The following is a 13,313-nucleotide window of genomic DNA, read 5'->3' on the forward strand; positions in this document are numbered from 1 at the left end:
TCTGTTTTCTGTTATTGTGGGGAAAGCTTTTGCTGAAAACAGCCGCAATGCATTTCTAAGCTTGCAGATCTGCTATTTTCAAGAGGCTTCATTGTCTTCGGATAACATGTAGGCAAAGGTATGAGTATTTCTCATTTAGACAACAAGGCAATTCAATGTGCTTTACACAGAACATGAAGCAAAGGAAACACAATTATAGAATGACTCTAGGATGCATCAAACAAAATACATCAAATTAACAGTTACAGTGTAGAAGAGCATAAAAACTAAGTGTGTGTGTGTGTGTGTGTGTGTGTGTGTGTGTGTGTGTGTGTGTGTGTGTGTGTGTGTGTGTGTGTGTGTGTGTGTGTGTGTGTGTGACATTCCTGTTGTCAGTTAATTTCCTTGTTCAGTCGCTCAGCCTTTTTCTCAGACTGAGAGAAAATATCAATCAATCGATAAATAGATCAATTAATAGACGGACGGATAATTTGAACAACCTGGCAGACTGACTACAAGACAGACAGACTACAAATATTACTGTTACTATGAATACTACAATAACTAGTACAAACACTACTACTACTATTGATACTCATAATGTTATCGTTGTTGTTTTGTCTTCTAGTATTCCTCTGGTGTAACAACCTCAGGTAACATTCCAGATCAGGGAGTGGCGGATCGGCAGACAAAATGGCTTCCCGTTTCACTGGTCAGTTAGAGGAGCTGACCTGTTCCGTGTGTCTTGACATCTTTAAACATCCCGTTGTGCTGTCCTGTGGCCACAGCTTCTGCAAAGACTGTCTGCAGGAATGGTGGACGGAAAGACCAACAAAAGAATGTCCTGTTTGTCAGAAAAGATCCTCCAAGGACTTTTCTATTAACTTTGCGCTGAAGAACCTGTGTGAGAACCTCTTGGAGGAGAAAGGCTGGAGCTCCTCATCTGTGAGCTCTGAGGTCCGCTGCACCGTACACGGTGAGAAGCTCAAGCTCTTCTGTCTGGACGACCAACAGCCGGTGTGTGTCGTGTGTCGCGATTCAAAAAAACACGCCGGACACAAGTTCTTACCCGTGGATGAAGCGTCAGGACTTTGCAAAGAGAAGGTCCAGGAATCACTGAAGCCTTTAAAGGAGAAACTGAAGGTCTTTGATGAAGTTAAAACAGATTACGACAAAACAGAAAATCACATCAAGGTTCAGGCCAGGAACACAGAGACGCAGATTAAGGAACAGTTTCAGAATCTTCGTCGGTTCCTACAGGAGGAAGAGGAGGCCAGGATCGCCATGCGGGAGGAAGAGGCTCAGAAGAGTCAGGAGATGAAGGAGAGGATTGAGGGTCTGAGCAGAGAAATGGAAACCCTCTCCAATGCAATCCAAGCTGCTGAGGACCAGCTGAGAGCCGACGACCACGTCTCATTCCTGCAGAACTACAAGACCACGATGGAGGGAGTCCAGCTCACCCTGCAGGACCCACCGCCGGTCTCAGGAGCGCTGATAGACGAGGCCAAACACCTGAAGAACCTGACCTTCAGAGTCTGGGACAAGATGAAGGACATTGTCTCCTACACGCCTGTCATCCAGTGGTTCTCAACCTGGGGGTCACGACCCCCAGGGGGGTCGCCAAATAATTTGGGGGGGTCGCCAGATTTGTTGGTGAATTTGAAAAAAAAAAAAAAAAAAAAAAAAAGATATATATATTTTTTTTAACAAAATATTTTTTTATCTTATCATTAATTCATGTTTTATCAGTTAATTTACTCAATTTACCCACTTTTTGCAAAAATGTTTTGATAATAAACAATTATCAAATAACCTATTGTAATTAAATAACCTTCGCAGGGACGCGGGAAGTACTTTAGAGCAAGGGGTGCTGGTAAACGGGACCCATGCACGCGCGCTGCGCGCATGGGTCCCTCGTGCGCGCGCGCGCGATTTTTTTCGGGTTTCCCGCGGATAAAGTTACTTTTTTTGTTACTTTATTTCGGTTTTAGGGTTAGGGTTAGGGTTGGATTAGGGTTGTGTGCTTTAATTATTTTGGGGGAGCCGCGCCCACCGGAGAAAATCTCTCACACACACACACACACGCACGCGTTCAGCCTTTTTTTTTTTTTCCCTCACAACGGCAGGGGGTGCTGCAGCACCCTCAGCACCCCACTTCCCGCGTCCCTGAACCTTCGCGCGCACAAACGGGACCGCGCGGGGGGTCGCGGGAAATAATATCATTATTTTGGGGGTCGCGGCCTGAAAAGGTTGAGAACCCCCCTAGACCACAACACTGCTCATCCTGAACTCATGATGTCTGATGATCTGACCAGTGTGACATGGGGAAAGAAACAACAGCTTCCTGACAACCAAGAGAGGTTTGACGACTATGTCCAAGTCCTGGGTTCTGAGGGCTTTAACTCAGGGTCTCACAGCTGGGATGTTGAGGTTGGAAACAATAAAAGCTGGGAAATAGGTGTGTGTGTGGAGTCTTACCAGAGGAAGGGAGACACAGGGAGTGGAAACTGGCTTCTAGAGTTAGATGAGGGTGAATACAAAGTAGAATCCTTGGTTGAGAGTACTGATCTCTCAGTGAATCAGGAACCCAGGAGGATCAGAGTCCAGCTGGACTGGGACAGAGGACAGCTGTCCTTCTCTGATCCTGATTCTGACACACACCTACACACCTTCACACACACTTTCACCGAGAGACTCTTTCCATATGTTAGTAATTATGATGGTCAGTCTCTGAAGATGTTACCAGGGAAGATCTGTGTCACTCTGGAAAAGAGTTAGATCATCTAGTGTGAAATAAAATACCTACAGAATATATTGATCTGGTATTGATTAGGGGATCTCAATGGTAATCAAAAGGGATTGGGATTTATGGCAGGTTATTTTTATTTGTTTTAATTACATGCAATTATTTGATAAATGTTTCATTCAGTTTTGAATTTCTTTGGTATTATAGACAGACAGACAGACAGACAGACAGACAGACAGACAGACAGACAGACAGACAGACAGACAGACAGACAGACAGACAGAGCTATGGTGGACAGATAGTTAAACAGATAAAATGATTCCTGATAACATACTTTTATTTTGTAGTGTATAACTATAAACGATCAGTTTATAATTATAATGGTGACATGTTTGATATTATGATTATTACTGATAACATGTTTTATATTGTAGTGTTTGTCATTTATGGATCAGGTTTGAATTCTATAGTTTCTATGTGACAGTGATGATGTCTGTTGATGTATTTGATCTGATTAAAGATGATGAGAGTAAAGTGAGTCAGACAGACAGACGTGTGTTTTAACAGTCAGCATTCAGCAGATCATACACTAGAAGAGTTACTACAAGTAAAAGTACTCAATCAACCTCAGTAGTTGAGGAAAAAGTATAAATACTGCTGGTCGAATATTACATATTGAAAGTTACTCTGTCAAATTAATACTTGAGGTAAAGTATTGGAGTGTACGCTTTACAAAACAATACTCAAAAGTGCATGCTTTTAAAAATACTTAAAGGACAACTTCGCCCATTTAAGATGGTTATGGTTCTACTCTATTATGATGCTGTTACAAAATGTGATTTCATTGTTTCATTGATGTGGTTTATAGAGCAACACTTTAATACTCAGCCACAGTTAACCATTCAATCCAACATTTGTGCAAATCTTTGAATATATATACTTTTTTAAAGCACATTTTTTTAAGTCATATCTTTGCTTCTGGGACGAGCCCAGCCTAAGGGAACCGGGGCGCCTAGGGTATGGGCACTGATGACTTGGAGGAGAGAACACGCCTCCAGCGCCCACAGCGTCCCCGGCGGGAATTGAACCTAGGACCTTCTAGCTGTGAGGCGACAGCGCAATTTGGGCAAAACTTTTAATAGATATTTTCTAAAGCGAACATTTTTAAGTCCAATCTTTGCTTCATGGGGGTCCCTGGTAGCTTGGGACCAGACAAATCTGCCAGTGCAAAAAGAAAAATATTGCCCTCTGCGATTTGGGTCTGGCACCGCTCCATTGTGAATCCATTTCCTGCTCCAGAAGTCTGGGGTGACCAATCAGGGCCCAGTATTCAAATATGGGAGACTGTAATTGGTAGTTGGTTGTAGGTCTAACCAATTGCATCCAGAGCCATTCTTTTGATCCCGCCCCTTGGAAATAAATCTTCCTCATAGAAGCACCAGACTCATATCCACGCAGTGATATAGTTTGGCCACGCGAGGCTAGGTCCCTGGAACAAAATATTTTGAGATGGGAGTCTGTGTCCAAATACATATAATTTTGGGGGTCCTTGACATGCAAAAGTTTGAGAACCACCGATATTGAAACATTTTATTTTATTTGTTTACTGATATAGAAACATACGTTTTTCAGAAAACTGTTAGGATTTAGGAGTTTTTTTTAGAATCGGCCTCAGATCTTAATGGACTAAGCAACATATTGCTGTCTGTTATAAAGGAACAGGTGTGCAAATCAATCTTAAAGGGATAGTTCACCCCCAAAATGACATTTTTTCTATCGATTAGTCACCCCATGGAGACTTGAATTCATGGATATTTTGTTGTTGTTGTCAAATTCCTAAGACAATAATTTGATGACCGGCAGCGGTTCCGGTAGGAGACACAAAGAGTCTCCTTTGTGTCTCCTACTGGAACCGCTGCCTAGCGGTCCGCTGGTCATCAAATTATTTTGGGTGAACTATCCCTTTAATGTCTGAGGCTTTATTACTGTAGGGAGGAGGGGGTGTGTTGAGCTTGATGTTACTCTGTTGCCATCTTGTGGTGGTAAGCTGCTACGACACACACTGAAATAGAATAGCTTATAATTATGTTCAAATCATGTCCAGGGCTGCAACAATTCATTACTTTCCTAGTGATTATTCTAACGATTACGTTTTTGATTAATTGAATAATTGATAATATTTTATTTTTATTATTTTTATTATTTGAATCCATCAATGGATCAATTAACAACTTAAGCATTACTTTATTACTTCTGTTGTGCAACAAAATAATAACATCCTCTCCTATTTTTCCTGCCTCTGTCTCAATACTGAACACATGTTTTATTACAATGAACTGTTCTGCATTGTTGTGGAGCAGTGGTTCTCAAAGTGGGGTCCGGGGACCCCCAGGGGTCCTTGAGGGGATTCCAGCGGTGGGTCCCCAGCTATATGTGTTAATAAAACCAATCCAAATCGTTTTAAACACTTTAACTCTATACATCAGCCATTTGAAAATAGACGACATATACGCTGAGAGCTTACTGAGAGTAAGAGAGCGGGGAGGAGAGACAGACAGACATGTATTTGAAACAGTTATTATTCTGGAGTATCCATTGAGTACTAATGCTCTTATAAGGCACAAAAACAACAACATTTATCTCTGCCTGGGAGCCACAGTCATCTACAAGAAAATGAACTTTGATTCATTGTCTTATGATAGCATACAGTGTGTATGTGTGTGTGTGTGTGTGTGTGTGTGTGTGTGTGTGTGTGTGTGTGTGTGTGTGTGTGTGTGTGTGTGTGTGTGTGTGTGTGTGTGTGTGTGTGTGTGTGTGTGTGGGTGTGTGTGTGTGTGTGTGTGTGTGTGTGTGTGTGTGTGTGTGTGTGTGTGTGTGTGTGTGTGTGTGTGTGTGTGTGTCTGTTATCAGAAGGAAATGAATCAAAGTCCAATCAAAGTTAGTTGCTCAGCCATTTTCATCAGTCAGAGACTCACGCGTCAGTCAGAGACTTTCACACGAAAAACAAAGAGGTAAATATCAATTAATCAATAAATAGATACATTATTAGACGGATGCATTTGAACAAGCTGGCAGACCGACTGCAAGACAGACAGACAGACAGACAGACAGACAGACAGACAGACAGACAGACGTACTTTTACTTTACTGAAGTATTTCCACTTTAGGTATTTTATAGATAGGCTATTTGAAAATAGCTCTACAAGCTCACAACGTGTCACATCGCGTTGTGAGCTTGTAGATCTGCTATTTTCAAAAATTTTATTACTTTTACTTTTGGTATATAGGCCTACTTTAAGTAAATTTGGATACCAATACTTTTGTACTTTTACTCAAGTAAATTTAGAATTCCGGACTCTTGCATGTAACAGAGGACATTGCAGTATTGATGCTTTTACCTGAGTAAAACATTTGAGTACTTTTTACACCACTGGATGTAAGAACAGAAGATTACAAAAAACCCTGAACTATCAGTAGTCTACTGCTATTACTACTTCTAACATTGCTACAACAACAACTATTGTTATTATATTATCAAATAGCCATAGTATACATAGAGTTGAAGTGGTATACTGGTTAATGCATGTTTTGTAATAATAATCCAAATCTACTATTAACTAACTAACAAGTAACTAAAGTTTTTCAAATAATTGTAGTGGAGTACAATATTTGCCTCTGAGATGTAGTGGAGTAAACGTATTGAACATGGGAAATACTCCAGTAAATTAAAACAATACTTTTAAATTGTTCTTAAGTACAGTACTTGAGTAAATGTACTTATAGTTACATCACTGCAAACTGTTTAGTCATTTCCACTGGCTCCTGACTAATTCCCTGACAGACAGACAGACAGGCAGGCAAAATGCACTTCCTGTTTTCTTGTTTTCTTTGGTGAAAGCCAGAATATGGATTGATTTTCTTACTTTTAAAGGAATGAACACCATTAAGGGATTCATCGGCAAGTGATGCTATAATGCTTTATGTTCTGTGGAAGATGATAATTTAATGTTCAATATTTTTTAAGTAGGTGTCTTTTTTTAAGTATTGACATTTTGTTATATACAGTAATATTATATACTGCTGCTCCTAGCTGCTGCTGCTGCTAGGAGTTCTGGTTCTATCTGTCAAGTACAAGAACTAATACAAGGGCAGGAATGTCACAGAGGTCATGGAGGTCATCATGGCCTCCGTTTCCGCTCGGTTTGGCCAAAAAATGATCTGCTCTTCATGCCACGCCCACACTGCTCTAGATGATTGTACTGTTTTCTCCTCTACGCCCTTATTGTCAATATGTTTTTTAGACACCAGAGACATTTTCCGATAGTGAAATCTTAAGTCCCTCCTCCCATCCTCTATATAGAGTCCAGTGACTCTGATTAGTCCATGGCTGAGTGTGTATGAACTTTTGATTTTCTACAAATAATACTATAGTAATTTGTAAATGCCAACACATTGTTTGTGAAATAAACATATTTTTTACTTACTTATTTCACTGATAGTTATACTATGTATTGAAACAATTATACATGAAATCAATTATTTTCGACTTAAAATAATTGTTTTATTTGAGTACTTTCCTGCCCTGGCATTCGGCCTTTGGGCATTCAAAAAAAAAATACCACCAAAGGCCAAGTGGCCTTGACCATAAAATGTAAAAATTCCAGGCCTGACTAATATTATTACCATTATTATGAATACAACGACTTGTAATAATCTATTATAACTACTATTGATACTCATAATGTTGTTGTTGTTGTTTTGTCTGCTAGTATTCCTCTGGTGTAACAGCCTCAGAGAACATTCCAGATCAGGTGTGTGACCAGCAAACAAAATGGCTTCCCGTTTCACTGGTCAGGTAGAGGAGCTGACCTGTCCCGTGTGTAATGACATCTTTAAACATCCCGTTCGGCTGTCCTGTGGCCACAGCTTCTGCAAAGACTGTCTGCGGAAATTGTGGATGGAAATACCAACAAAAGAATGTTTTATGAAATGTCCGGTTTGTCAGAGAACATCCTCCGAGGACTTTTCTATAAACTTTGTGCTGCAGAATTCTTTTGAGGACCTCTGGAAGGAGAAAGGCCGTAGCTCCTCGTCGGTGAGCTCTGAGGTCCTCTGCACTGCACATGGTGAGAAGCTCAAGCTCTTCTGTCTGGACGACCAACAGCCGGTGTGTGTCGTGTGTCGCAATTCAAAAAAACACACCGGACACAAGTTCTTACCCGTGGACGAAGCGTCTGGACTTTACAAAGAGAAGGTCCAGGAATCACTGAAAAGATTAAAGGAGAAACTGTATTTGTGTATGTCTGATATAGTTAAAACAGATTACGGCAACATAAAAAATCACATCAAGGTTCAGGCCAGGAACACAGAGACGCAGATTAAGGAACAGTTTCAGAATCTTCGTCGGTTCCTACAGGAGGAAGAGGAGGCCAAGATCGCCGCTCTGCAGGAGGAAGAGGCTCAGAAGAGTCAGGAGATGAAGGAGAGGATTGAGGGTCTGAGAAGAGAAATGGAAACCCTCTTCAAAGCAATTCATGCTGCTGAGGACCAGCTGAGAGCCGACAACCACGTCTCATTCCTGCAGAACTACAAGACCACGATGGAGGGAGTCCAGCTCACCCTGCAGGACCCACCGTCGGTCTCAGGAGCGCTGATAGACGAGGCCAAACACCTGAAGAACCTGACCTTCAGAGTCTGGGACAAGATGAAGGACATTGTCTCCTACACTCCTGTCATCCTGGACCCCAACACTGCTCATCCTCGACTCATGCTGTCTGATGATCTGACCAGTGTGAGAGGTGTAGAGGAGCAGGAGCTTCCTGACAACCCAGAGAGGTTTGACGGCTTTGTCCAAGTCCTGGGTTCTGAGGGCTTTAACTCAGGGTCTCACAGCTGGGATGTTGAGGTTGGAGACAATAAACGCTGGGAAGTAGGTGTGTGTGTGGAGTCTTACCAGAGGAAGGGAGTGGAACTCATAAGGAGTGGATACTGTAATATAGATTTCTATCAGGGTAAATACACAGCAAACTCCTCATCAGTATAGGGTATGAGCAGACTCTCATGGATTTCTTAGCGAACATCAGAGATCTCTCAGTGAATCAGAAACCCCGGAGGATCAGAGTCCAGCTGGACTGGGACAAAGGACAGCTGTCCTTCTCTGATCCTGATTCTAACACACACCTACACACCTTCACACACACTTTCACTGAGACACTGTTTCCATACATTGGTAATTATGATGGTCCGTCTCTGAAGATGTTACCAGGGAAGATCTGTGTCACTCTGGAAAACCACAGTTAGAACGTCTAGCGTCCAATAGAAACCTACAGAATATATTGATCTGGTATTGATTAGGAGATCTCCATCGTAATCAGAAGGCAGTGGTTTATGGCAGGTTGTTAATTTTTATTTTGAATTACATGTGATTATTTAGTTAATGTTTCATTCAGTTTAGAATCACTTTGCTATTACAGACAGACAGACAGACAGACAGACAGACAGACAGACAGACAGACAGACAGACAGACAGACAGACAGACAGACAGACAGATTCCTAATAACATAATTTTATTTTGTAGTGTATAAACGATCAGTTTGTAATTCTATTGGTATAATGGTGACATGTTTGATATGATTATTACTGATAACATGTTTTATATTGTAGTGTTTGTCATTTATGGATCAGGTTTGAATTCTATAGTCTCTATGTGACAGTGATGATGTCTGTTGATGTGTTTGATCTGATTAAAGATGATGAGAGTAAAGTGAGTCAGACGTGTGTTTGTAACAGTCAGCATTCAGCAGATCATACACTAGAAGATTTATTAAAAGTACTCAATCAACCCCCGTAGTTTAGTCAAAATATAAATACTACTGGTCGAATATTAATAGTTAAAGTTACTCTGTCAAATTTGAGGTAAAGTACAGGAGTACTTGTTTTAAAAATACTTAAGTATTCAATATAACAAAGTACACTAAATTTGTGTAACATCAATTCGTTGCTGTATTGAAATTATGATTTTCCAAACAAATCCAAAGATTTTCCAGAAACAGTCCAAAAAATATAATTAACAGTGGAAAAAACAGATCTACTATCTAATAGCAGGCAACAGACAGCAACATTAACATAAGTGATACACCAGTATATTTCATTGCATGCATATTAATACTCATAAAGAGATGACATAACTGTAATGCTGCATAAGTTTATCTTTTAGCCGTTTCTCCTCTTTTTCCTAAACTAACCATTTGATGTCTTAGAACTTGCAACCTTGCAGGTGCGCTAGACTAGACTAGAGATCACCTGTGGGCTTGGGCCCTCTGGAGGACTGCGAGGGTATTGCAAGTGGGCCTTGCAATACGTGCTGATAAAGATAGAATGTCCTCACAGACAGACAGACAGACAGACAGACAGACAGACAGACAGACAGACAGACAGACAGACAGACAGACAGACAGACAGACAGACCTGTTGACCTGCTGTTTAGGTCAAAATCATCAGTGATACCTGAGCTCACAGAACTCTGAATGACCATTAATTCACAATGATGTGCTCTCTCTGTGTGTGCGTGCGTGCGTGCGTGCGTGCGAGTGTGAGTGTGTGAGAGAGAGAGAGACATAGAATGAGAGAGGGGTAGTTTGTCGTGCGAGTGTGAGTGTGTGAGAGAGAGAGAGACATAGAATGAGAGAGGGGTAGTTTGTTTTAGTGTTTTTTATTTATGCCTGGGAGTCACAGTACAACCAGTCATCGACAAGAAAACCAGTGTGTGATTAAGTTTGGTAAAGCTTTGTGTGATTTTAAGAAGCAGACTTCTATCAACAGGTCAATATGACACCTGCAGCCACCTACTGGCCATTTGTATGAACTGTCTGTCTTCCGTATTGGCCTCATTGTAATTATGTCAGACTGGGCCCTTGGTTAGGACAGGTCCTAGGGGTCACCCCTAGGGGTCATCCCTAGGGATCACCCCTAGGGGTACTAGGGGTCACCAGGTGCATCATAAAGATGGACTCCCTCCTTCCCAGTCCCTCAAACACAGCCAGACAGCAAAAGTTTAAAATACAAAATACAGTGATTTATGAATGAAGTTTAAAACATGGTTAAATGACCTCAGTGGGCCCCTGTACATAAAATACTACTCTAACTAAATCCTATGCTTACCTGTACCAAACAGAAGTACATAGATCTTACCTTTAACTTAAGAAACACATAATCAAACAATAACAAAACACAAATATAGCTGCAAGCAGCGATAATATGGGGCCAGGAGAGAGAAAGAGAAATGATAATTCCTTTAACAGGTCAGTTCATGAAAGTCCTTGCGGTCTTGTTTCCAATGAGGGCCTGTGAGCAATTAGGGGTTAAGAGTCTTGCTCAGGGACAAATTTCATTTCATCGACACATTTGCTGACCTGGCCTGGAATCGTACCTGGGTCAACCAGAGCCTCTGGCTCCCTAACCACTCAGCTATGGCCAACCCTCAGAGAGAAAGAGAGAGAGAGAGAGAGAGAGAGAGAGAGAGAGAGAGAGAGAGAGAGAGAGAGAGAGAGAGAGAGAGAGAGAGAGAGAGAGAGAGAGACGGAATAGATTGAAGAGACAGAGAGAGAGACATGGAAACGGAATAGATTGAAGATAGAAACGGAATAGATTGAAGAGACAGAGAGAGAGACATGGAAACGGAATAGATTGAAGATAGAAACGGAATAGATTGAAGAGAGAGCCATGGAAACGGAATAGATTGAGTCATGTTTTTTGCAATTCAACTTAAATGAGTCTGCATCAAGTGAGGCTTGAACCGGCAACCTTGCGATCGTGAGGCACTCTTAGGTAGCTGCAACACTACCTATAGTGCTATAGCTTTGTCCAGGCTGATATTGTCTGTTGAGGATCACAAACTCTTGCCTTCTGTCATGACCCAAGCCCCTGTTTCACTAACACAAAGATCACTCGTTCACAAACCATTTACCAATGAAGAAATTGTACATCTCCTCAGAAGCAAAACTAGTGAAAGTAGCCGATCTACAAGCTCACAAACCATTAAAAGTTGTCAGATTGTACATCGGCTATTTTCACAATGAAGTATGTTATACATTGAAAAAACATAATCTCATTGCTATCTGAAAAGTTGTGAGATTGTAGATCAGCTATTTTCACAATGAAGTATGTAAAAAACACTCAATTAAGTATTTCATGTTATCTTTAACAATTGCAAATGTATTCATTGATAGTCATGTTGTGTGAAATGCAACATAGATGAAGTCTGCACCAAGTGAGGCGCGAACCTGTGACCTTGAGGTTGTGAGACCTACACTTAAGCGGGACGCTATTGGACCAACAGACAAACCTCTGAAAAAAGAGATCACACTGATCATACAGTTTCACGCAAATAGCTGAAAAATCCTGGGTTTAAGTGTTTTTCAAACTGCTCAAGATTGCGGACAATCTAAGGGCGGTGCTTACTGGTCAACGTGATAGATGTGTTCCTCATTAGTCAAGGCACATGTGTAAGCAGGTTTAATGGCTGTCGGCCAAACGAGGCATGACTTTTGCCTGTTTAAAGTTTCAATTTTCAAAAAATTGCTATAGCGCCCCCGTTTGACCAATTGGAGTAAGATTGGTTTCAGTGATATTTGGAATGGCCCTTTACATTTCTGCAAAGTTTCAAAGAATGGTAAGTCTGCATGTATGTGTTAGGGGCAGATGAATAATTGTCATAAAACTGCAATATTCATTGGCTCATTAAAGCTTCATTTTTTCACTTATGGAAGATATTTTGCAAACGTTTTTTGGTATAGGTCCAAAGTTCATGTGTAAAAAGTTTCGTGCAGATTACTCAAAAATCCCAGGAGGAGGTTTTAACTGTTTTTCATATAATTCAAAATGGTGGGAGATCTAAAGGTCAGAGGTCAAAAGTCAGAGTGTGAAAGTTGTTCAGCATGAGGAGACGCATGTGTGCATCGAAGTTTCATGGCTGTAGGTGAAACAGGGCATGAGTTGTACCTGTTCAAAGTTGTCATTTTCAACTGAGTGCTATAGCGCCACCTTTTGACGAAAGATTGTGAGATTTATTTTTGACCATCTATCATATGGCCGAGTTTCATAAAAAGCGACTGCACGGTTCAGCCAGAACTGGCAAAAACGGCAGAAGAAGAAGAAGAAGAAGAAACGGAATAATGCCAATAACAATATGGGTCCATGCTGGAAGCCTGGCCCCATAATAAAGGTGCACCCAGCCCTACACTACCAAGTGTGCAAACTAACCCTAAAGAACTAACATTTAAAAAGTATGTTGTGTTGTATTTTGTTTAGAAATACAATGTGAAATTCATGGTAGCTTACAATTTAATTCATTGGGAGTTTATTTTATTTTTGTTGAGAAGAGCTAAACCAGCAGAATTTAATATGGGGTTAACGTGACACTCGACTTAATTTTTTGAGGGCAAAAATAATAATAAATAAATCTGAAAAAACGCAAAAAAATGTTCGCGTGCGTGCATGCTCCCGCTGCCCTCGCACTGGGCCTCGCATTTCTCCCAGACGGCTCTGGCTCCAGTGTAGGAGCCAGAGTCTAAACCTAAACCAATCCTA

The 13,313-nt window shown here is 41.0% G+C and overlaps 3 protein-coding genes and 1 pseudogene across 5 annotated transcripts in view; 3 read left to right on the forward strand and 1 right to left on the reverse strand.

The window, feature by feature from the left end:
• Positions 1-13,313, forward strand: part of LOC311046712 (nuclear factor 7, brain-like) — a 71,574-nt gene that overhangs the window by 39,348 nt on the left and 18,913 nt on the right. The gene's annotated exons all lie outside the window — the stretch shown is intronic.
• Positions 1-13,313, reverse strand: part of LOC311046716 (CD81 antigen-like) — a 116,936-nt gene that overhangs the window by 5,299 nt on the left and 98,324 nt on the right. The gene's annotated exons all lie outside the window — the stretch shown is intronic.
• On the forward strand, positions 673-1,560 carry LOC311047846 (E3 ubiquitin-protein ligase TRIM35-like; the record flags this gene model as incomplete). The annotated part of the gene is made up of 1 exon (XM_084060796.1): positions 673-1,560. A coding segment is annotated over one exon (888 nt), but the record flags the coding sequence as incomplete, so codon positions are not given.
• Positions 7,557-9,025, forward strand: LOC311047847 (nuclear factor 7, ovary-like; annotated as a pseudogene). Its single transcript has one exon. The product of its transcript is annotated as a nuclear factor 7, ovary-like (transcript).

This window comes from Gymnoscopelus microlampas, assembly GCF_963454915.1.
Source record: "Gymnoscopelus microlampas genome assembly, chromosome: 6".
Taxonomy (NCBI): domain Eukaryota; kingdom Metazoa; phylum Chordata; class Actinopteri; order Myctophiformes; family Myctophidae; genus Gymnoscopelus; species Gymnoscopelus microlampas.